Consider the following 24558-nt stretch of genomic DNA (forward strand, 5'->3'; position numbering starts at 1 on the left):
AGTGACGTTTCAGTGCATCTCGTAGTTTGAGATTGTGAATCCCCTTTTGTCCACGAGGGGAGGCATATCAACCTTTTCCGTTTGTTCCGCCTGTTTACAATTGAACTATTTCCTCCTCGGCTGTATCTCAGGGAGCTGGTACACAATAAAAATGTAGACATTTGCAATGTTGCCCGAAAATCGCGTCTGTTGTACACATCCTGCACAAAAAACTCGAATGCGCTAAATGAGGTAAGCCTATGTAGTATCTTAGGAATCAATGTCTTTTTTTGTTGTCTTTCGCTAGGTTTCCTTATAGGTATTCACTATTGCTTTGGATATTTGAATCGAACCTGAATTGAACGTCAGCATTTTGTATTCATAAAATGTTTATTTGTAAACTGAGCGTTAGACATCTTCTACACCATTTACATATCTGACATATTTGTCATATTTGAGAGGTCACGCAGACTGCATTTTGGGCTCGAGTAACCTACAAATAGTAGCCTATATAATTCAGCTAGATTGTAAAATATAGGCTATAATATGTCTGGTGTAATCTAGGGATATTGTCGATACAATATTGGTTTGCTGGGCTTACATTCCCTTTAACCTACATAAGGCAATATTGTATGGTTCGTAGGACAAAATGAGGATGTTGGTCTAATTATGTCAATAGACGAGTCCAAATAAGTTCAGAAGTTTTCAGCTTTGGTATGGTTAAGGGTCCGTCACGTGCATTTGCCAAAAGCAAAACCTAAGGCTTTATAATAGTCCTAAATAGAGTGACATATTTAGACCCTGAGCAGACACACGAATAGGACAGCATTTGTGTTTTGTTAAGACTGACTGACACCGGTCATTGCTGCAATGAGATGCTGATGTACGGCAAGATCTGAGGACAAGATACTTATTAATTCTAAAGTATCACGCTGTTATTTGCCAATGTTTCAAAAAACATGTTTGCAATGGAGAAGCATTATTGAGGATTTCTACACATCATAAATCATATTATCTCAGTCAAGTCGACTGACTTATGTCACATATAGTCCTGATTTTCAGTAGCTGTGTAAAGTGTAAATAAGGGGAACATTTTAACCCTATTAAGGGAACTAATGGTTGGTTCACATTTGGCTTTGGTCTAATATGAGACAGCAATTAAACCAGCATACTGCTTGTATGAATGGTAACCAGCTATACACAGCAAGGAATTTGTAAGACATACAGGGCCTCTCTGACTAAAAGCAGGGGGGCCCTGTGCTATTCACTAATGCTGTTATCTGCTGTAAACCACTGCCCAACATTCAACTAGTCAGTCTTGTAGACTCATAATGTAGACTCCTTATGTTGCTATATGTGAAAGGCATGACACAGTAGTATCTGTCATGTTAATGTAACATTTACATGTGAAACACTAAGGAATTCACATTGTCATAGGATGCTTTTAAATTAAGTATTTATTTCTTTTACAATTAATTACTTAATTAATTAGTAAAATAAATAGCTATAGTCCAATAAGATTTACGCCTGGCCATTTGTTGTTAATGCTCCAAATAAAACGGCTTTACTGCTAGGTTACTAGAGCAATTGTGTTATTGGACAACATTATAAGTGATTGACTCAGTTGCTCAGTTACTTTCGTTATCTGGCCAATGAGAAGGCGCAAACATATTGTTGCTAGGCTAATAGTATCTACAACAGGAGAGAGTACTTTTGTACCACAGTAGATGTATATGAGTTTGCCTACTTTAGTATAGTCAGTTTTATATAGAATAATAAAAATAAAGAGAATATTTTTCCCCCAGCAAGGCTTCTACTATTATCCTTTGATCTAAAAGGTAACAAAGACAATCTGATCAGACAATCTGAGCCAGACCTATCATTCCAGTCTGTTCTTTGTTCTGTAGCAGCCATGCTTTGATTGACACCTCCCTTGCCGAGAGTTGTCTAATCTAAAGCCAGCCTCTTCAGGCATTTGCCATGGAAACGAGACACACTCAAATCAGTGGGTTTGCAGAAGAGTCCCAGAGTACAACCCTGATGAGAAGGGCGTCTAGCTCTTTGTTTTTAGGTTTTTGCTTGACACTATTCTTTGTGTGTCTCACCGTGGTCTGCATGGGTGTCACACTGTGTCCTAACATAGCTGCTAGTCAAGAATGGACAAAGGGATAGTTTTCCTACCCCTGGTCCAGCAAACATGGGCAAGCCTGGGCATGCAGTCTTAATGAGATCAGTGAGGCAACGTAGGAGGAGCAAAAACATATAATTACACTCACATGCACCCAGTGAGCGCTATTATGGTTATCTGCGCCACAAAAACACCCGGTACTAGCAAAACATTACCTGTGAAGAACAGAATTGGGATCTTTACATGGACTGGTGCAGTTTTTTTGTTTTTGATTTTTTTTTGTTATTTCCGCATGCCATTTCAGAGGTGGTCGTGGATACGAGAGGCATCGTACCGCCCTGCCATGTAAGCATCGCCCTGGGAGTTGACAGGACCATCCCATAATCCTCTCCTCCAATGGACTTCACAGGCTGCAGTAAACGATGGAAGACTCGAATCCCGGAGTTCATTCGCAGTGGAACAGGGCAAACCTCCATCCAGAATTTGGAAAACAGGGACAGAGAAAGGACCCAGGACAAGGAAAGGGGAGGGGCCAGGAAGAGTGTTACTATGGCACCAACGTCCAGATATATGACTGACAGAAGGCAGTATGTTATGAGAAGACCCTTGTCTGCCACAGAACACCAGACCTCCATTCTGAAGAAGTCACAAGAGCACTCCGATAAGGTTAGACAGCATTCAGAAGCACATGGGACCCAATTGAAATACAGTATAACTTAAACAGCCCAATTGCCATTACAGTATCACCAACTGCATGACTTAGTTTTTCCATCCACAGTAGTTTTGTTTTGGATGGCTCTAGACATAACACTACTCATATCTACTGTGTACATTCATGGTTGTGCTGTGAAAATTGATGTCTTTTAAATTACTGCTGAAGATAAAATAAATCTTTTAATCATACCTTTTACCATAGGAAAAACAGTGGCAATGTAGCATCACTGAAGAACACAATGACAATCTTCACCTTCATACAGATAAAGATTTTCACGCTAAACGAGCTGAAGAGGAGATCCCAGGCCTTTCCTTAGACCGTTTTCACATGGATATGTCACCTATCTCGCCCTCTGGAGAAGATCTGTCTACCCCACTGGATGTTGCTGACCAAAGGCGCTGGTATTCCCAAGAGGAGCCTGTCTTTGGCTCTCCTTGCCAGGGAAGCAGGCTCAGTCCACGCAGTCTTTCTAGCCCTCCTTTGGAAGTCTGCCAATTTAGCTCACCCCTCAGCCCCAAATGGAACTCCACTCTTCTGTCTCCTCCATCATGCAGCCCATCCTTTGGCCCCTCTAGGTCCAGACAGACAGAGTTTAGGTTAGGAGGAGGAAGAGAGACACGCCTCAAAGCAGCGTCCTCCTTCGGTTACTCCAAAAGTTGCATCCCCTCTGCCCTCCACAACATGCCCCCTCATCAGGCTAGCTACTGGGCGTGCGCCATCCCCAGGTCCATGCCCCCATCCCCAGACAGAGGCTCCCCAGCCTGGAACCCAGACAAGGAGTACCAGGCCCTCCTTGACTACACCTACCCCCTTCGGCCAGGAAGGGTGGTCAGTAGCTGGGAGACCTCTGAGCTAGAGGGCGTCTCTCTACTCCAGAGAAACCCAGGCCTCCAAGACTCAGGAATAGAACTGGATGGACTCTGTAGCTCCACCAGCCTATCAGCTATAGACTTTCCTTTAAGTGGCACCTTGGGAGTAGGTACTGTGTGGGCCAGGGAGAAAGGAATGCTGGGCACAGATCAGAGGTTGTCCGAGCCCCGTGGACTCTCGCACTCCAAATTCTCAAATGGCATTCTGAGCAGTAGCCCCTACTCCTCTGCAGACGGTTTATCTTTGGAGAGCCTCCACTGCAGTAAAGAAAGGACTGGACTGAACCAAGCAGCTTGTAGCGGGGGTGGCCAATATAGGCAAACAGGTGTATTTTCCACTTCCAGCGGATTCATCCGATCAACCAGTGTCCTACCCCGTCTGAGTGGTCTCAAAGGTGAGGCATGGGATGAGGAGTTTTGGCCTCTGCCAGAGCGTCTGGAGGAGCTCCAGGTTCTTTCACGGCAGGTCAGGGAGGTGACTGCACAGCTCAGCCAGCCTGTCACAGCCAGCTGGGAGTCCCTGGAGAGGGGGACGACGTCGCTCCACTCCTCCACAACGTTGCCTGACAAACAGGAGGATGAGGAACAGGAAAGAAAAGAAGCCAGGGATAACAAAGACATGGATGGCTCTGAAGAACTTCAAAGGAAAGGTATGCCTCTTGAACATAAAATCTCTGATATTTAGTCTCTATTCAGTCCATATTTAAATGCATTGTTTCAGTTAAAACAACATAATACACACTGTTAGCACTGTATGCTTTTTGTACTTAACGTTGATTAAAACATGTTCATATTTGACAGAGGTCCATAGGGATTCTCTGCAAGCTATCCAAGCCACTGCCTCCAGCTTAGACCATCCTGGCAAGGGAGTGAGGGCCAACCTGCGGGAGGTGGAGGCTGTGGTGGAGCAGCTCGTAGGACTGACCCTGCCTGAGCTCCAGTGGAGTCAGGGAGAGAACCAGCAAGCCAATTCCCTCGTGAAGCACATCAAAGTGAGGCCGCAAAGCGTCAGTTTTATACAGTAGTTGACCCTGCCCCCCCCCCCCTTATATTCTACACAGATTAATTGTGAGTCAGTTATGAATACATTCATGAGGTAAGATACATGTTTGTTTTACCCACAAGACTTTCTGCACAAACCTGGAGGATCTCATCCAATGGTTGTATACGGTGGTGGAGAAAATGGAGGTTCTGGCTCCGCCCAGAGTAGACATTGACAGTGTCAAGTCATCACTAGCTGAATATAAGGTCAGAAATTAATCTCAAGCCTTGTGATTAGACAACTAACAATGTTACAACCTCTTCATGTTATAAAATTCCCACCAATTTTCACCTTTCTACACTCAATGAATTTCCTTTGTTTACCTTTTGTAGAGTTTTCAGAGAGATGTGAGTGCTCACCAGTCTCTGACCACATCTGTGCTACAGACTGGAGAGCTTCTCCTCAACTGTATGACCTTCACTTCTCCAGGTTAGCTTTGCAACATCAAAGGCCTTGCTATGTACCGAAGACAGCACATTCCTAACTCAGAATAGGGCCAACAAACACACATGCAACACACGAGGTAACAAAGGAACTAGAGGACTAACTGTATGCATGATATCTCAAGAACTTAAATATTACAGATGGTCAAATCGTAACCACAACAAATCAAGCTGCCAACCAGTTGGTCCAGCATTCTTGGAATTTTTAGGGAGTGGGAGGGTTACTCAGATGACAATGAACCACACAACGGTATTATTCTTGTTTCTATTCCCTTCTTCGCTTTACTTTCCTATTCCTTGGCCAGAGGAAAACATGTCACACTCAGACATCAGAAACTCTTGAAGGAGGCACGAAGTACTGATGGCTTCAAATTACAGTACATGTTTGATTAGGTATGAAAGGCTACATTGACCAAAGGCTAGCATGTCCTGTTAGCTTAGAGGGGCATGTGTATTTATTTTAGGTCTCGAGGACTTCTGGTTAGTTCAACAGCCAGCAACAGTGTAATGTAGGCCTGAACTGGTTGGTCAGTGTAATTCTACACCCAGAATCCTCTCCTCTAACAGAAACAGGAAACTCTGTGTGAGAGGAATGCTGCCATGCATACATAACCAACAACTGTAAAGAGGTTGTGTCGTTTATTCTCAAACTCAACTTGTCACATGCTGTAGGCAAACAACAAGTAACTTAGAAGATACAATCTGTCTACAACTATGTTCCTGTGTTCGATTTATTGAACACAACTCTGCTTCTCTCTCCTGATATATCTCTGTCTGCTGTTTCTATCCCTCCTCTAGTTTTGAAAGACACACTCACTCTTATTGAGAGGCAGTCGAAGGCACTGGAGTCGCACACCGAGCATCTCTTCTCCTCTATCCTCTCAGCTATGGATAGCCTGACCCAGCCCAGCCAGCCTGTCCAGTCCAGCCAGCCTGGGGCTCCACAGCCTAGAGGGTGAGAGGGGGCCAAGGATCTAGGGAGGTGGGATGTCTTGGGGTAAACTTTGTGTGAAAGTTTGAATGATTTGTACTGGTGATGTATGGCTGGACTGTATGTTATAAACACTAAACACATCAGAGCCCCCCCCCAAAACCTACACAGAATATGTGGTAAATGTGGGAATGGTCGTCATCATGGGTAGAAAGAATAAAGATTGTCCTTTCTCCCTTTCAGCAATGACGCTTAATGGAAAGTCGATTTGTGGATCAAGTTTTACAAAGAGAATTTCTTCAACTCTTGAACTCTAGAACTCAGTTCTAAAATGTTTAAGCCGTTGGATTGTTGTCATTGACAGATAAAATGACCACTTGATTGTTTTTTCCGTATGTGCTTTATAAACCTAGCAGAAGTTAAGTATTATATGGTTGCCTTATGAGGTATGGTCAAGCATACTTAGTATTTCAATTGACCTACACAAATAAGGGCCAGATTCATTAATGTAATAAGAGCATTACACATTGTGGTACAGTTTTTTACACATATTTAAACTTTCTAACTCTTTTTGTATTACACTCAATGTCCTTTCTATATTTAAGCCGTCGAGTCATTGTACCCGGGGACTTGACCTGTTGACCATGTTCAAGATTTCTAATGTCTGGTTATTGTACACTTGAATGCCTTCTGGAATTACAGTCCAGATTTCACTTTTGCAGTGAATGTACTTATTAAGTTTTACATTTACTTTATTCATCTAAAGTCACATCCAGTGATTAGACATAAAAACTGTTCATAAATTACTTAAAGTCAACACAAGCAATACAAACACAACATTTCTCATGTGTATGTTTCTCTGTCACTAGTCTTTTCACCAGAATGTTACCTAAGATGCACTAATTTGAAGGCAGCCCTATTGGGATGGGCAGCTTCCCACCAGAGACACAGTTCTGGACAGTTCTAAGAATAGTATGTGCTGAATGTGTTACACTTTTTAAATTAAATAAAAATGTTTTGTTTGTCACACATAAACATTGGTGAAGTTAAAAAAGCAAAACAGTTTGTCGCACTTGTACTCGTTTTAACATTTACACAATACATTTGAAAACTGTTTTAATTGTAAGACCATACTTATGAGCACATTACATTACACAAATGTAGTATCAGTGTGTATCTTAAGTGAAGGGCCTGAAGTTATTATTAAATCCATTACTAATGACCAAAAACTGATTGTGTTGGTTGGCAGTCAATTTGTTTGTTATGTTTACCAGGAGCAGACTAATTTTGTATTATCTGTACTCTACCAAGCTAAAGTTACCTCTGACCTGGTTTGGTCTGAATCAAAGACACTCTGGTCTGAATCGGTTTGTATATAAGAAATGGAAATAAATACATTAAGAATTATGAAATGTAAGTCCCCTGAATTAAATAAGTCATTTGAAAAACATAATTTAGAAACAAAAACCTATTTACTTATTTAACTATACTGACTCATTGATATATTCATTTGTACATGCATTTATATATTTCAGGATTCTCATTTCTTTTAGGATTTATTTCATAGCCATATTTATTTCATAGGCCTACTTATTTAACATTGACTGAAATGACATTAACACTGTCAGGCAAGAGACTGCACCCACAGGGTTTGATGTTGCACTTATGTTTTTACTGCTCTGTACTTGCACTGTAATACATGCTGTACATGTAACTGTGATTGAAACCTTCTTGTAAGACTAGTTGAGGAATTTAAATCATGTAATTGCAGTGTTATTTTTTCTTTCACCATACATTTATCAGCTAGCTACTGTAATCAATAGGGTGTTTTGGTACTGCATTTAAGTGAGATGTTATTGTTGCCCTGTATTATTCTGTTTTGTTCAGCGTGCCAGGTAGCTATGTGGCCAGTAAATACTGACCAGTCCTTGAAACTGACCATTTCAGATTTCAAGTTACCAGGTAGACCTACTATGAATAAGAATAACACTGACAGAACCTAAGCTTTAGCATATCGAGTTGTGAGACAATGGACTACAGTTAAATTAAAATATGTAGTCATATCCATACCACAAGCATACCCTAGGACAGACATTACTAGAGAAAAGGTTCTTGAGTTTTTTGTAAACTGAATCCAGTTGCCTTTATTATGAAAAAAGAACATAGTGTTTTATATGCAATTCTGCACTGAGATATTCCACAGGTAATGGCCAACTTGTAGACAGACCAAAGTTACTGGTACAATAGATTCGCCATATAAATGCAGAATAAATTATTAAAACAAGTTTTCTACATGTTCCACCAAGAAACGCAGACAGATTGTTCCATATCATACAATCTGGTAGTACAATATTTCTTTATTTTTCCGTTTAAATGTTACATGTTGAGCAACAAAATTACAATTTTCTGCAGCCACAAATTTTATGTAGAAATAAAGTAAAGACTACCCGATAATGTACTGAGCACTAAAGATCTAGCAAATCAGATCATATATACACACACATAATGTATATGTACATATATATTCTTCCACTAGATTCTTTTAAATGTAGGACAATGAGACACTGTTGTGCAGTTGGCTGACAAGTTGGCGAGAAATTAACACCTTCGAAAGGGACAGAGGTCTACACATGCCGATACAAACAGCAGAATAATCAATGGGGTAGGAAAAAAGTTGAGAAAAAAAAAGAGCTTAAGATGGGTAAATAAAAACAGAAAACAATAGCCTTTGAACACAGACCAACCCCACAGTAGGAATGCAGTGAGATACACACAGTCACACACACACACGCATTACTCTCATTAACCTGCACAGGGCGAAAGGGCATTTAACTTGAGCAGAGGATCCAGGTTAGGTTGGAGGGACCAGATGACCATTTCCATATCACCAACACTGTTCTACAACTCTTACCAGGAGGAGGGGATATTCAGTTATTTATACGAGGCTACAATACATACATTACAAATTCAGGCAACTTCAATTTTGTTTTCTCTCTTTCTCACACACACACACACATGCTCTCTGTATCAGACTCCCAACTCTTTCTCTCCAGAACTGCTAGGTTCACTGGGACAAGGTGGAGACCAGAGACTGGGGCTTGGGTGGAAGGGGACTGAGAGGCCAAAGAGGGGTGGGTGATGGGGTACAGGAGGTGAGGTCTCTCTCAGCAGCAGCCCCCAGAGGAGGGCTTTACGGGGGTGCTCTGGATCTTGACGTTGGACTTCTCAGAGCCGCCAGTCGTGGCTCCTGGGCCCATCCTCTTCTTGATCTCAGCTGCCATGGTCATGAAGGCCTGCTCCACATTGGTGGCGTTCTTGGCGCTGGTTTCCAAGAACGGGATGCCCAAGGAGTCTGCAAATTCCTGTAGAGAAATAAAGTGGTAGGAGAACCTGTTATGTGAAATGGTAACGGTAGTGCCTGAGGTTCCTTCTCCTTTTGGTTTTCTTCTGGCTGACAAAACTAGACCGAACAGATCCCACATAATGTACTTCCAAGACTTTTTGATTCAGACCAAATTCCCATCACTTTGTCGCAACAGCTTTTATACAGATTCATTAAAAAGTTTAATATCAATACAATTATTAAAACATTTATATATTAAAAAATACGCACACAAAAAAAGTACTTACAGGGTTTTGGCCAAGTACATTCTGAATTTCTGGCTTCGGCCCAGAATTTTTGATAGCAGAAAAACATTATTGTCTGCTCTCATCTGTCCCTTACCTTTGCTGTTGTGTAATCCACCACCTTCTTTGTTGTCAGGTCACACTTGTTCCCGACCAATAGCTTGTTGACGTTTTCACTGGCGTAACGGTCGATTTCCTGTAGCCACTGTTTAACATTATTGAAGGAGTCCTGAAACAAATAATGGATCATCCAGGTAAGCCAAAAGTCAAATGTAAGCCAAATTTACATTTAGTCATTTAGCAGATGCTCTTATCCAGAGCGACACAGTAAGTACAGGGACATTCTCCCCAGGCAAGTAGGGTAAAGTGCCTTGCCCAAGGACACAACATCATTTTGCACGGCCGGGAATCGAACTAGCAACCTTCAGATTACTAGCCCGATTCCCTAACCACTGAGCCACCTGACTCCCTATTATTATTAATTAAATGTAAAAAAAAAAAAAACTAATTTACTCTTATCACTGTCAATGTAGGCATTCCAACAAGTTCATTAAGCATAATTTTCTGTTTATTAAAGATTTAAAATGTAGGTTGCAACTGATTTTATTATGGTCATGTCCTTTAGAATAATCAAGCCTTAAAATTTGCAGATAAAACAGAAGCAAAAAGCCTTTTTACTATGCTGTCCTTACAGAGACTAAGAGGGTAAACATGAGATGTTCCAGTGCAGTAAGACAGGAGGCAGTCTGACCTGATCTGTGACGTCGTAGACAACAATGATGCCATGCGCTCCTCTGTAGTAGCTGGATGTGATTGTGCGAAACCTCTCCTGCCCCGCAGTGTCCCACTGTTAACACACACCAGCCTTTAATATGGGCTCTCCCAACACCCACAAACAAACACCCACAGGGACAGGCAGACCCACTCATCCCCTGTAAAACAGAAACTGTGACATAACTTTCAGTCTGATGAATGGAGTCGGTGACCTTATTTGCAGATGCTTCTGCTGTCAAACAGATGCTCATCACACTGAGGTTTCAAAGAACATTTATTTCATGAATAATAAGTAGTAGTTGATATGGTCAGTCATACTTTCAAAGAAAGGAAGCGGATCTATTGAAATAACCAAGTCATCTGTGAGAGTTAGGCCCTCATTCTCACAAATGAAACAAGTCCAGGACCAGGCAAGTCGATCAAGGCCTTGAGACTTGTAGATCTCTTGTAGATCAAGAAACCTTACCAAGAATATATCAAAGAGACAATCAGTACTTACAATCTGAAGTTTAATAGTCTTTCCGTCTAATTCTATGGTACGAATTTTGAAGTCCACGCCAATAGTGCTAATGTAGCTTTCTGTGTAGGTGTCATCCTGGAAGAAGATGAGGATATATGTCAGCATGAGGGTTATAGTTTTCATAAAACAGGAGGGGATATACCAGAATCATGCTTACCAATTAGACAACAGACATACAAGGGCATTTTGGTGAACCTAAGGAACATCTATGGCTGCATACTGAGAAACATGCTTAACGCTGGCATCTCTAGAAGCTAACATCTGAGCATCTCTAAAAGCTAGCATCTTAACATCTCTAAAAGCTAGCATCTTAACATGTCTAAAGCCCAGCCAGGGGGCAGGATAACTCACAGCGAATCGGAGGAGAAGACATGACTTTCCCACACCAGAGTCACCGATCAGCAGCAGCTTGAATAAATAGTCACTAGTGATTAAGAGGAAAAACATGATTAATAGTTGACAGCATGTGGATATTGTTCACAAGCTTCTTTTCCATAGTTAAGTAAAAAAAATTAAAAAGACATCTTTATGTTTAATTGTTCCCACATATTAGCTCATCACACAGGAGATGTTGATCACCAAGAAGACTGACTGGTAACACAAGTACGGTCGTTTATATTTAAGGAAGTGAAAGATTTAAAATGCAATCTGATTCTACCAGTGTCTCCATAGGAAATGGCTCTGTTCAAAGATACACTTTCAAGTGCAATGAGCACGAGTTCTGGGAGTTCCTCTGTTGCTACTCAATAGGAAATCCATTTAGCAAGAATCACTGTGACACGGTGACTAAGCTGGGCTTTTACAGACAAACAAAACCTGGTCATGCCATTATCTGTCCAAAATGAAGAAAATAGACTTCATTACTTGTCATTGGAAGAGGTCCATTTTGGGCACAAAAATAGTCCTTTAACCAGCAATGTAAAGCTAAATGAAGACTGGGCGTTAGGGTTCAAATGCTGTCCAACTAACGATTGGACAGCATTTGAACAGAATCCAATGATTGGACCCTACTTGTCTGTCTACCTCCCCATGGGCAGTTCATGTGTTTTGGAAGAGTGGCTTATAAGGGAAGGGATGGGATATTTTGGTTTGAATCCTTTCAAACTAAAATTGCTATGTTCGCCTTATCCAACTTAACCTATCCTGCCTTTAACATCCCTACTAGGCTTAAGTGAAAACAAGACGTTACGATATGCTACAACAACCCAGTAGGCCAATTAAGCCTACAACCACTTCACACTAAATTCTTCTATGAGAACCCCTGTGGGTCCTTCTCACTGAATCCCTCGGATTAGATGTCATATTGACCTAATGCATGTTTAATAAGCGGTTACAATAGCTGCTTGAGAAAATGCCAAAAGGTCTCTTTCTTGGCAGGTTAATAGATTCAGGTTTCAGAGTATGGCCAACTTGATCAGCTATCGGACACGCCACGCCACACCCCCCCACCCCCACCCCCCCACCCCCCCCCACCCCCCCCACACACACACACACACACACACACACACACACACACACACACACACACACACACACACACACACACACACACACACACACACACACACACACACACACACACACACACACACACACACACACACACACACACACACACACACACACACACACACACACACACACACACACACACACACACACACACACACACAGGTGAACTACTAAAACAACCAAACACGGTGTGCAAAAGTACAGCAAACAACCCAGTGAGAGCTAAAGGTGTGCTGGGTTGTTAGCTCAACAGTGTTGATGCAATTTAGCCTAGGCCTTGCAAATATAGATCTGCAAGACCTCTTGAGAAATGGCTGACAATTTGCTTGGATTCTTGTGCATTGCCATTGCTGACAGATACAGCAACTCCTTTGATGATCCACAAGGAGCATGTTGTAACAAAGGTATAGAATACTAGTGTAGTTAGTATTCTAATAAAAGTGAGTCTCTGAAAGCCAGTGGAACCAACAAACAGAATGCTGAGGCTAAGAAAACACAACACGGAAAATAATTGCATTGGATAATTAATTATAATATATATATTAATTATAATATAATTGGATTATAAAAGCTGTAGCTGACACAACAGTTTTGTTCAGGCTAGAGACAAATGCTCTTGAACAAGATCTTCAACAATGCAGACATTCTTCAACCACCAATGACCCATTAAAAATAGGCCAAACATTGAAGACTTATAAGCAACCATTGTCCAATAATGTTTCTCTACACACACAGACACACTATACCAGAGTTTATTCAACAGAGTTATGTGCACTGTGCTCTACGAGGTATAAGGAAACATGAGTAAGATGATTAAGCATTCCTCTGTAGAGGGGGAACTTAGCTAGAACTGGGTTTGGAATTCATTTGCTCAGCAAAAGGAAGTAACATTAGTATGATTATTATGAAGTTGAATGTCAGACTCCAGGTGCGTGTTATGTTTAAAGGTGAAAAGGCAATACCACCAGGCAACAAAAATTGAGCTGGTCTAAACTAGGCCGCCACTTTTAGGACAACATTGTAAAGATAGTTTGGAACAAAATGGGATGCAGTAAACTTTCTCATCCCCTAAATCATGCTCTAATCCGAGCTGGCCAGGTCTCAAGTCCTGTGTCTAAGTAGCACTGCGCCCACAGGACCTGCTGGTATCCTTCCTTCTGGGACACTCCTATTCCTCTCCTCTCCCATTGTGATGAGTTCCAGTCGTGCTCTCTTCATTACACCAGTGACTGTGGACAACGGCTGCTTCTGTGTGTGCCTGGCTGACTAATACTGCTACCACTAGTCATGCTTGCAGGACCGAGGGATGGAGGAAAATTGAGAAATAAGGACTCAGCTCAGAACCTGCCTCAGACTGATCCACTATGCTGTTTGGGTGACAAATTGGGTGACAAAACAACATGGCACTTTATAAAGGTGGTTAAAACAAGGACTCACTTGTACATTTACAGTTTGATCATTTAGCAGATGCTTTTGTATACAGCGACGTACAAATGGTGCATACGGAAAGTACAACAGAAGATAAAGGATTCTTCAAGAGTGCATAGTTCTACAGCATTCCAGTGGCCAGATCATTGAACAGTTTTTACTGGCCACTTCGCAAAGTAACCACATCTCATCTAACAGGCACGTTGACCAAAGAAAATACTACATACTGCAACAATAACATTTCAATTGCTAAAGTATACTGTAGGGCAACTATGACATACCGATTAAAGTAACTAGCTGGCTGACTGTTACTCACTAGCCATCATTTTCACATTCCTTAGCCCTGTATCATTATCGAAACTACCACACGCCATGGTTGAACTACGCGAAAGTGTTGAAATCATGGGCATGTAATACGGCATGTGACCTACACATGACTCACGGTACATGGGGGGGGGGGGGCTCCATTACTTCCCACTGTATAACCAAAGGCAGACTACAGTCGAACGTGCTGTACCTATTCTTAATAGTAATGGTGATATAAAACGAAATTAATAACATTTAGAAAACGGTTTAAATTTGAATGCCTAGCCAACCTAGGCTTCTTGCTTTGGTGGACAGATAGCCAATACTGTATGCATGGGCACGACAGGTGTGTCTCTGACCCTGGAATACATTTTCCGATAAAAAATTAACTATAGCTAAGGTACAACTTTAGTGTTCGTCAGTCTAAGCACTAGCTGACTATTGCTGTACTAGTAGCTGGCTCACTAGACACGTCGTTAACGAGTGGCAAAGCAAACGTTAGCTAGATAGCAACCTTCAGTAGCTTGCACATTAACGTCACCAGCCTGGAACACTGGATTTGTCTTTCACAACATACAACTAGCAAGCTACTGTGCTATACAGTACACATTACACATTACTAATCTAATGCTACAGCTAATAGTAGTAAAAAAAAACGAACATGTCATTTTACATTTTTTTCTGCTGCAAGTTAGCTAGCTACAGTCAGTAGCTGCACCTGTAGTCACGACTAATACTAGCCTAACAAACAACAGCTTCATTCTACACTGGACATGCTGCAGTATGTCGCTTTTAAATCATGTTGGTTAGCTACTGGTAGTTATCTACAACTAAACTAAGCAGACGTCACAACAGTTTAGTTGGTCCTGTAGCGATCTAGCTACTGAGCTAGCAATTACAATAACTACTAGTAGCTAGCTATTGGCAGTTAGCTAGCTACAGTTGCCAACTACTTCACTTACTATTCGGGATTCATCGTGGGCTCGTCAAGAGTAAATCCCTTCTTCTAAAACGGCACTTCTTTTCTTCGTCAAGAATGTAAATATTTGGTTGAAGGGGAGAGAGCCGCCTGGGAAAGTAACGCTACCCCTAATTTCCAAAGACTGGCTAGTTTTCTGGAGAGAACCAAAATGGCTGCTGCTAGCTAGCTACGTACACAACCAGGAAATACCAACTGCTAAACAACGGTTCCAGACGGTAGCTTCTCGGGCTTAGTTTAACAATACGTCTTAACTTCTCAGAAGCATAAATTTAAGAAGGACGCTAGCTAACTAAACGTTTCTCAGGTCTCGTATTCCCAATGAGTTATAATGGTCTAGCCCCCGGCCCCTTCTGCAACCCAACTAGCAATACCAGTCACAGCAAGGAGGAGGGATTACGTCATTAGTGAAACGTGGCACAGTGTTGGCATGGAAATCAGTCAATGAGTGATAGCAAGGATATGCTTTATTTTATTGTTCAATAATTAAAGTATTACAAAAATATTACTCAAAAGTACAGAACTCCAAATCGTCAATACACATTTAGTTTTAACCAAAATTCCTGAATGTGACCTAAAATTCAGAACATTCTTTAGACTGGCAACGCCAGACCAACTCTCAAATGCAGCAAGTAAACGTCAGCTTGCCGATTCGTCTGATTGCCAGGCTAGATTCTTCTCAAGATAAGGAGAATAATATAGTAAATGTGGGTGGCAGGGTTAGGACAGACAGGCTAGGAAATAACGTTCTATAAGCTTGTTAGCACATTGCACATAGGAATGAGTTACAGTAGCTACAAGTCGTCCATCTAGGCTACATGGAGATGCCTTCAACAAACATGTCCCCATTTGATCCACATACTTTTCTAACTACAATTTCCAAATCTACTTTTAGACACTATATGTATAAAGTAAATGTGATGCATCGAGGTGTCATTTAAGGTATCACTCAGGGCTCTCAAGTCTCACGCATTCACCGTGAGACTTGCGCATTTCAACCGTTTCTCACGCTCTCATGCAACACCTTGTATTTCTCACGCTGAGAATTAAGGGTTAACATGTCCCGCTAAATAGGCTACAATTAATGGCCGAGGCGCAGGCATATGGAGATACATTTTCTGCCGAGTTAAGAGCTGTCTCAAGTCGTCGTCCCCCCCCTAACCCTAACCCTAAGAGCCCTGCATTTGTTTGTACTTCAAGTCATTCATTGTTGTTTGAAGGTGGAAGCTGAACTCGAATCTCTACAGAATCATTCTCCATGTCCCAGAAAACATAGGGGAACTCCACCGTGGAAGCAGCCCCCACTTCACCCTAAAATATAAAAGTATGGATCAATGTAACTTCACCAGGTAGATGCAAAGATGAAGGGTCAGTTATAATAGCAATAACTGATCATTGATTTATTTCCAGTGATTCAACAATGAGAAATTCCTCGATGTAAAAAGATAGAGGCTCTCTATACCTTCATGTTCAGGGCAATCAGTCCAAGCTCAAAACATTTTTCTGGAAATGTCCTCCTCCTGATGTCTTTCAGGACAGCACAGCAGGCCTCGTTGGGGGAGGATCCCTGTGAGGAATCCAGTGAGAACAAGGTCAGGAGTACTTATTGCTAAGTAACAAAATCTACTTATGAGATTAGATTTTTTTATATGATGTGTGATTTTCTTTTTAAAGTGATGCCTACTCATAACATATATTAAGGCTGACATCTCACTTGTTTCATCAGTTGAACAATTTGGAAACTTGGACAATAGCACATAATTCTGTCACCATCACCTGTGGCTGAGGAGAGAAGAAAACACACCCACACACAAAATCAGGAAAAGATTACATTAAAGGGTAAATGTAAACTCCATGATTTTGGCTAAGTTATAGTAAAACCCCAAAATGTTGCCATTAATTTCAACAGTGATATTGTTGTTGAATTGCATTCAGTTGTAGGCCTACTGTATTTCAGAGAAAATCTTTGTAATAAATTGACTACACACCTGCAGCCGCCCCCACCTTAAAAAATAAAACAGAGTTGAGACAAGTAATGTCTGACAAATTATACCAGTTTTGTAAGTTAGTTTAATTTACTGTCACTTACTTACTTGCCATTCAATATTAATATATCATGGCTTGATTATACAGCCAATTGATTATAAATAAGATAAAAATGACTTTTTGTGTTTGTTAAGAAGAAAAAAGTTCATCCCTGGAGGTAAGCTTTGTATCCATAAAGTGGTTTAACCCTCGTGCTGCCTTCGGGTCACATGACCCAAAGGTTCATAACGAACCATCGTTGTGTTTACCCAATTTTACCCAATACAAAAACAAATTAAAATAATTTTCTTTTAACCTTTGCAATGTGGGGGGTCTGAGACAGCCCAACGGTTAAAAGAAAATGCTTCACTTTGTCTTTGTATGCGGTAAATCTGTCGCAATACGACGGTGGGTCACAATGACTGATGGGTCAGAATGACCCGAAGATAACACAAGGGTTAAGCATAGCTACACATCAAGTAATTGAAGAATAGCTGACTATCAGTGTTTAAACTTGCCATGTGCTCAGCATATAGACCAGAACCTGGGATGGGTGAGTCCCCAACCCTCCCTGGGGATTTGAAGGGAGCCCCTGAAGTGGAGACTCCTGAAAAACAGACCATGGACCTAAATTAATTAAATTCGACAACTTGGGGCTCCAATATATAATGGATTAGTATTCCATCTTATAATTGTCTTTAAGGATCATCTTGTGAGTGGAAAAGTGAAGTAAAGAGATGCTTTAAACCCAACTGGTCTTTTACTTTGTTTAGTATTAGAGGATATGCGTGGTTATGTTTGCTAAATTATTTGAATTGGTTGTCCTCACCCACTGTTATATTTCCCATCTTGTCGAGAGCAATGAGGCCTGTTGAAAGCGTAAGATAGAGAAACTACATTGGTTTCCGTTTCAGTTTTAGTGAAATAAGAGAGATGGTGTTACCAAAGATGAGTGTGCACTATGCACACTGCAGTGGATGCACATTTTGAACTCTAGAGGGAGCCATAGTCTGATACATGTTATCAGACTATGGCTCCCTTTAGAGTTCAAAATGTTTTCATCTACAATAGTTATAACACCAGCACACATTGTGCAGCACACATTATGCAGCTCTTACCAAGTGTGTCATGTCCACTGGCTTTTTGTCTATTTTCAAGATATTCCTATGTGGAGATCAAAAGCATTATTTTAATATGTGATGGTCCAGTAGCTATATACACAGTGTTTGTATGAAACAAGTGTTATAGATGGGTTGTCACCTGCAGATTAGTTACCTCGTAAGCTTTGGTAGAATGTACACTCAGCATGCTGTCATTGGGTTCTATGCTAAAGCCCTGTTCCCTGGCAAAGATGGCTGCTCCATCCCCAACCAGTAAACTATGGGGGCTTATATCCATCACCTTACGAGCTACCCGAATTGGAGTCCCTATCCTGCAAACACATTTACAAAAACAGTACAGGCTCACATCACCAACATCATACTCATACATACAGATAACCCTCAAAAGGGTAAAATAATGTACATCACATTTCAATCTTACGTATTGTCATTATATGTAGTCTGTCTTTTTCTTGTGTGTCCCTACACAAGAAAAAGCACCAGCAAATGAAAATGTCTTTATGACAAACTCGACTACAGACACCGCTGAAAGCTGCTGTTAAATCCAGAGGTTTTCTCACCCTCTGAGAGCAGCCACAGCTCCAAATTTCCCAGCAGTGCCTTGCATTATTGCAGCATCACACTCCAGCACCCCTTCACTGTTTGGGAATCCTCCTCTTCCCACAATGTGGCGGCCTGTCTCTGGGTCATTCTCCATCTCTGGAAAACACACATGCCCACCCCACCGGAATGGGTGAACACATGCAAGTACATTGTTCGAGCCACGTTGATATAATATTTGAACTAATAATAATAAAGATGCAATACTCTCTAGTAAAAGTAAACTTGTTTCTCTTTTGAACCAGTAAGATAACCTTACAGCTGAAAAAAAAAAAAACTGACCTACAGATGGATGGAACTTAATTTGTGTCATTTTAAGCCAACCTGCCATGGCTTCCTCCACAGCATCAGTTGCATGACATCCAGAAGTAATCAAGGACCGAAGTCTATCCACAGCAGGCTGAGAGAAAGACCATGTCCCCACAGCTGCCATGGTCCCTCAGTTCTCAACAGCTCTAAATGACAATATAAAATGTAGACTATTTAAATTGCCTATATTTCATTTTAGTCACAAAGAAGTAGCCTACGTTTTACAACATATTTCCATTAGACCTTACAGTATGAAATCGTTTTCGTTTCAATGTGTAGGTCACAAGCAAAGACACAATCTGGATTTAAGTACAAGTGTCGGGCAGTAATTTATTGAAGAGACATAGTCTACCCGAACTATATGTCAATATAGCAATAATATATATTAAATGAACAAAAAGTCCGGTTCGTGGTCCATATAAGGGCCAGCGGTAAGTTTTAAGACAAATAAACAAAATACGGGTCATTGGTTTAACTATATGGCTCCAGAGAAAGAAGTTTACGGAAGTTCCACAATATTCCCACCCACTAATAAAAAGGTAACCTTTTCAAAATAAAAGCACGTGTCCGTGAAATTAAGTTGAGAATTTATTGAGCTAATTTGCGTTGAAAAAGCACAGGTGCTGTACTATGTTTTAGTATCGTTGCTTTTTCCGGCTGATATGATATGTGAAGGCATTTTACAAGCTACCTGAAGTTGTTTCATATAATGTGTGTGTGTTGGTGTTATAAGGTGGGGTTCAGCAGGACTGGCAGTGCATTTAGTCATTTAGCAGACGCTCTTATCCAGAGCGACTTACAGTAAGTACAGGGGACATTCCCCCGAGGCAAGTAGGGTAGGGAGTGTTACTGATTTGGCTCAACAGTACTGGCAGTGTTACAAGTGAAACACAATAGCGGAGCAGGACTGTTACAGGCAGGGCTCAGCAGGACTGACCAGTGCTACAGTTGAAGCAGAGCAACCCTGTCTTCTTTTTATGATCTTACAGGGTAATAAGTATGAAGAAGTATGTGTAATGTGATTTTTAGGCAATTCACCCTTTATTATTGTTAAATAATGGAAATTATTATATCACATGACACTGATCGAGTGGTATCTACATTTATAAAGCACCCACAGTATATAGCCCTCCATTTAAACTATTTGTATCACGTACCATCCTGTGTGCATTTTGCAAAGCCACATAACTTAGTAAATCACAAATACACTTGCATGTTAATCAATTCTAAGCATATATATATACCCTGTACAATATTGCATGGATATCATGAATTGTAAAAATTTAACTTGTGATGAAGGACTTAGTCTCCATGAAGTCCACACACCAGATTTGCAGGAACAGCAATATCTGAGTAAAAAGAGAAATAAACTATTGTAAATCGTAAACAAACGTTTTAAAAAGTGAATGATATGTGCAGTTGAGATAACATCCACACAAGGTTAAATGTCATGAACATAATGCCATTGTCTGGGGGTAATTTATGTTATGTATGAGTCAAGCAGCAGTGATTATACAACTATTGCAACAGGAACTGCCAGAGTAGAGGGTCTTGTACCTATTTTAGCCGGCTTGGAGAGGTTCAGATTGGCCATGATGTTGACAAACTCCTCCAGGGTCTTGGTCAGGCGGGGGTTAAACCTCTTTTCCTCCCACACAGAAGATACTGTCTGACCTAAAAGGATGAGGAAATAGGTTATGGGATTGGTTTAACACAAAGTATGGTACTAATGATGATTCACAATCATTAAAAAACAGTTTTAAATGACTAATGAATATAACATAATATTAGACAAACTAGCCATGGATAGAATTGGGATTAACTGTCAACCTTTGTAATCATGTGCAGGATAGATTAGACATTGTTCAGGTAGAGTGAAGATCTTTTGATGGATAGACTCATAAAGGGTCTTGGCGCAGCCTGCGTATAAAATAAATTAAACACAAACACAAAGTGAGTTGGAAAACATTGCACAAAATATTACGAGGATATGATGCCACCTAGCTTTTATCAGAAAAATTACAAAAACAAAACCAAGTTTGCATTGCATTCGTTGGTAAATGTCCCCTCTCCTCTATAACTACAACTCGATGCCTCAAAACATTTGAATATGCATGAAGGTCTTTCTGCAAATTAATTGTGCTTACTGATCCAATACTGGTGACTGTAGCTTAAAACTGTAAACAAACACGACATCAGAGGATGGTGCTCACTTGCATATTTTGTATGAAGTATTTTAAGGTCAAAACCCACACTTAACAATAACCCAATCCATTTTCCAGTGCATTTATGTGATAGAAAGTAGAAAATATATGCAAATCATGTAACAATTCAATTTTCACATATGTGCGGTTGATGTGTCCTGTTATTTGCTCTTATTAAAAACTTTACTAATTTTGTTCCTAACATTTTTTTTATGGAATTAATGGAAATACATTTGGTGGATGAAAACAAGCAATATAACACATATAAACCAATTTATAAATAGATGAAATAACTCTGGGCTGGAAGTGGTGCCCAATTTGCACACTATTCAGTACCTTTCCCATCAGACTAAGTATATTCAAAACCTGAATGGAAAAAAATGAACTGTTTCAAGCAAAAACATGAGCACCTTGCTGGAAGTCTGTCCTACCACAACCCCTGATGAGGAGTGTGTCCCCTGTGAAGGCCATGCTCTTGTCCCCCATCACAATTGTAATACATCCATCTGTGTGTCCCGGAGTCTCGCACACAGTCAGGTACTGGAGTGGAAGAGTGAAAAAAATCAAGAGCAAAGAATTATAAAATATTTATGGCAAGATATACTGTAGATATACCTATGTAGTCAACATACTTGATAATTACACAGCCTGACCTCAAGCCTACATATTACACACTTTTATGGTAGCAGGTTACTTGATGCTTATATGTACTTGACCATGTTTGAAATGTTCCCTACATGCTTTCCAAAGGGGATTTTGTCCCCTTCCAACAGCAGAATATCAGCAGTAGCTCCACTGTGCTTGGATATGGCACTCTCCAATCCCAACACTCTCTTTTTCAGTAGTCCTGTTCCAGTAATGTGGTCTGCATGGCAGTGAGTGTTCACTGAAGGGATGGTCAAAATAAGTATTAATTGGCATTCATTGCTGGAAAAAATAATGTTTGAGATTTCCAGACTCACCTGCCAGTTTCAGATTGAGCCCCAGTTCATCTATGAGCTTCAGGTCCCTGCCAACAGTCTCTAGTACTGGGTCAATCAGTATGGCCTCCTTGTTGTCTGTATCAGCCAATAAATATGTGTATGTGCTGCTCACTGACTCAAATAGCTATACAAAAGAAAACAAGTGCAGGCAGTGAATGACTAAGCAAAAAGAGATATGGGTGGTTCAGTATACTTGCAGTACAAGTAAAACCTGGTACTGTCACACACCCATTCACTTACGTCCATGACAAGTGTGAAGCATATTGGCTTTTTGCCCTAAAAGGGTTAAAGTAAACTGACGATATGACAACCTTTTAGTTGCTTACAAATGATCTTTATCTGTGCTATTTCTTTTCTTCCAAATTTAAGTAAATGTTGAGATCATATGGATCGTGTCAGCATCATTCCATTCTTTGCACCCTCTCCACTGTGCTTGTTTAACCGTCTAAAAAAGTTAATGTTTGTAGAATGTCTCTGATTCATTTAAAATCACACGGCTGATGTTGGTTTATTATTTGCGTAATGGCCCGGCAATTGTAAATAATTTCCGTAAGCAATAGAAATCCCATAGCCTTCATACTTCATAGCCTAGATCTCGAGTGACATGTTGTGTTGTGAAAATGTCTGCATAAACTAGACATTTAACAGCCAACATAACATTAACAAAAACAGAGGAGTCAGCCATGATGACGTTGACAACATGTCAACAATAGAGTTTGCACATCATTTCAACACACTTCTTGCAAATTGTGCCAAGGAGGATATGCCTACATTTGTTATTTTACACCGGTACATCTTGCATGTAACATTAACTGACGACACTTGCCTGTCGGAAGAGTAGACCATTACCCAAATCCATTACAACGCAGTATAGGGTCTTATAATCGATGTCACTGGCTGTGAGAAGGGTGAACCTGGACTGATGAGCTGCATGCGCGCAGGGACTTTATAGAGTGCTTAGATACCCGAGAGCATAGTGTAACAACCAATGTACAGGCCAGAGTTCGTTGGCATAGTTTCCCTCTGTTGACGACGAAATGCATTTTTTACTGGAACGGCTTATGCAGAGTCCTATAGGTTGAAAAGGCTATTTAAAGTCGTCAACCTAGACCGTTATTGTTGTGTAAATTAGCGTGTACATTTTGTTTAAAACAGAACAACTAACTTTCCGAAAACCCCTAACCACACCCATGCAGTTTCAGTAAAGCATTGAGCTGAGGATTCGGCTAATGAAAATCTCTAAGCATTTAGTTGACAGTGACATCTACTGGCAAGCACAGTTCTCGTAGCAGGTAGTGCTGTGTGGTCTAAAAATGTATGTCCACAGAGGCTGAGTGGGAAAATAAGTCTTGTTAGGATGATGTGTAGTCTAATATCGAGTCAATGCTTTTGCATATCAGCATACTTTGGCAAAATGCACAGATTTTTGGATCGGTGTGAGACAGTACAAAGAGTACACTTCACTGGAGAGGACTTCACCCTCACTGTCAATGTAACTGTTATTTGTTCATTCAAATTCTCTATTTTATTATATATCTCTCTTTTGCTCTCTCTTATTTTCTACTCTGTCTGCATTGTTCAGCCTGTGGTGTGGTCTATAATAGTGTTACACTGTCTGGGCACCAGGGGGCATTAGGGGGGCAGAGTTCCGCAAGTGAATACATTTAAGCCATGTGAATCTACCCTGCTGCGTCTTTATTCGAAATCTTAAAAACCCAACACTACACAGCCCATGGTCTGCATGTGTCTGTGTCACCTGTGTGTCGCCTGTGTCTGTAGAGGAGGGGATCCCTGAATGAATGGCTCCTTCTAAGGTTTCTTCCATTTTTCCTGTGAGTCTTGTTGTCTTTGAGGGTTTAAGTTGGTTTAGGTGCAGTTATATGGATAATGGGTGTATGTGAAGCTCTCTGTATAGTAAAATTGTCTAATAACATTGCTTGTAAATAGGGTTATATTTATATATATATTTGCTAACCAGCAACATTAGCTATATCTGCTCCTTTGGAATTGTATAACAATATCTATGTATTCTGCGGTGCATCTTGTCGAATATATTTATTATT

General features: G+C 40.7%; 4 protein-coding genes across 6 annotated transcripts; 1 reads left to right on the plus strand and 3 right to left on the minus strand.

Moving 5' to 3' along the window:
• The first annotated feature begins 24 nt into the window (after positions 1-24).
• cep68 (centrosomal protein 68) lies at positions 25-8765 on the plus strand. 2 transcript variants are annotated; one of them, XM_062463499.1, is made up of 8 exons: positions 25-231; positions 2412-2773; positions 3024-4341; positions 4493-4683; positions 4817-4939; positions 5066-5162; positions 5975-6131; positions 6351-8765. In XM_062463499.1, exons 2-8 carry the CDS (start codon positions 2504-2506, stop codon positions 6361-6363), a joined length of 2169 nt encoding a protein of 722 aa, XP_062319483.1. In that variant the 5' UTR covers positions 25-231; positions 2412-2503; the 3' UTR covers positions 6364-8765. The 2 variants fall into 2 exon arrangements, with proteins under 2 accessions (XP_062319483.1, XP_062319484.1); XM_062463500.1 differs by having other exon boundaries at positions 4517-4683.
• On the minus strand, positions 8225-15641 carry rab1ab (RAB1A, member RAS oncogene family b). Its single transcript, XM_062463501.1, has 6 exons — positions 15237-15641; positions 11380-11452; positions 11008-11103; positions 10486-10581; positions 9832-9963; positions 8225-9469 (listed from the first exon to the last, which is right to left on the minus strand). The coding sequence occupies exons 1-6, from the start codon at positions 15248-15250 to the stop codon at positions 9272-9274; spliced, it is 609 nt and encodes a 202-aa protein (XP_062319485.1). The 5' UTR covers positions 15251-15641; the 3' UTR covers positions 8225-9271.
• A 61-nt stretch (positions 15642-15702) lies between these two features.
• Positions 15703-19692, minus strand: zgc:153169 (uncharacterized protein LOC767799 homolog). Of its 2 annotated transcripts, XM_062463504.1 has the most exons (11): positions 19557-19692; positions 19324-19454; positions 18960-19098; positions 18554-18710; positions 18397-18442; positions 18108-18146; positions 17797-17885; positions 17242-17257; positions 16968-17035; positions 16716-16820; positions 15703-16564 (listed from the first exon to the last, which is right to left on the minus strand). In XM_062463504.1, exons 2-11 carry the CDS (start codon positions 19430-19432, stop codon positions 16454-16456), a joined length of 879 nt encoding a protein of 292 aa, XP_062319488.1. In that variant the 5' UTR covers positions 19433-19454; positions 19557-19692; the 3' UTR covers positions 15703-16453. The 2 variants fall into 2 exon arrangements, with proteins under 2 accessions (XP_062319488.1, XP_062319489.1); XM_062463505.1 differs by lacking the exon at positions 19557-19692 and having other exon boundaries at positions 16968-17029.
• An 828-nt stretch (positions 19693-20520) lies between these two features.
• Positions 20521-23702, minus strand: LOC134022189 (persulfide dioxygenase ETHE1, mitochondrial-like). The gene is made up of 7 exons (XM_062463506.1): positions 23322-23702; positions 22475-22619; positions 22250-22398; positions 21923-22052; positions 21139-21228; positions 20866-20982; positions 20521-20657 (listed from the first exon to the last, which is right to left on the minus strand). Exons 1-7 carry the CDS (start codon positions 23352-23354, stop codon positions 20611-20613), a joined length of 711 nt encoding a protein of 236 aa, XP_062319490.1. The 5' UTR covers positions 23355-23702; the 3' UTR covers positions 20521-20610.
• Between the last annotated feature and the right edge of the window lie 856 nt (positions 23703-24558).

The sequence above is a fragment of the Osmerus eperlanus genome, chromosome 6, assembly GCF_963692335.1.
Source record: "Osmerus eperlanus chromosome 6, fOsmEpe2.1, whole genome shotgun sequence".
Lineage (NCBI taxonomy): Eukaryota > Metazoa > Chordata > Actinopteri > Osmeriformes > Osmeridae > Osmerus > Osmerus eperlanus.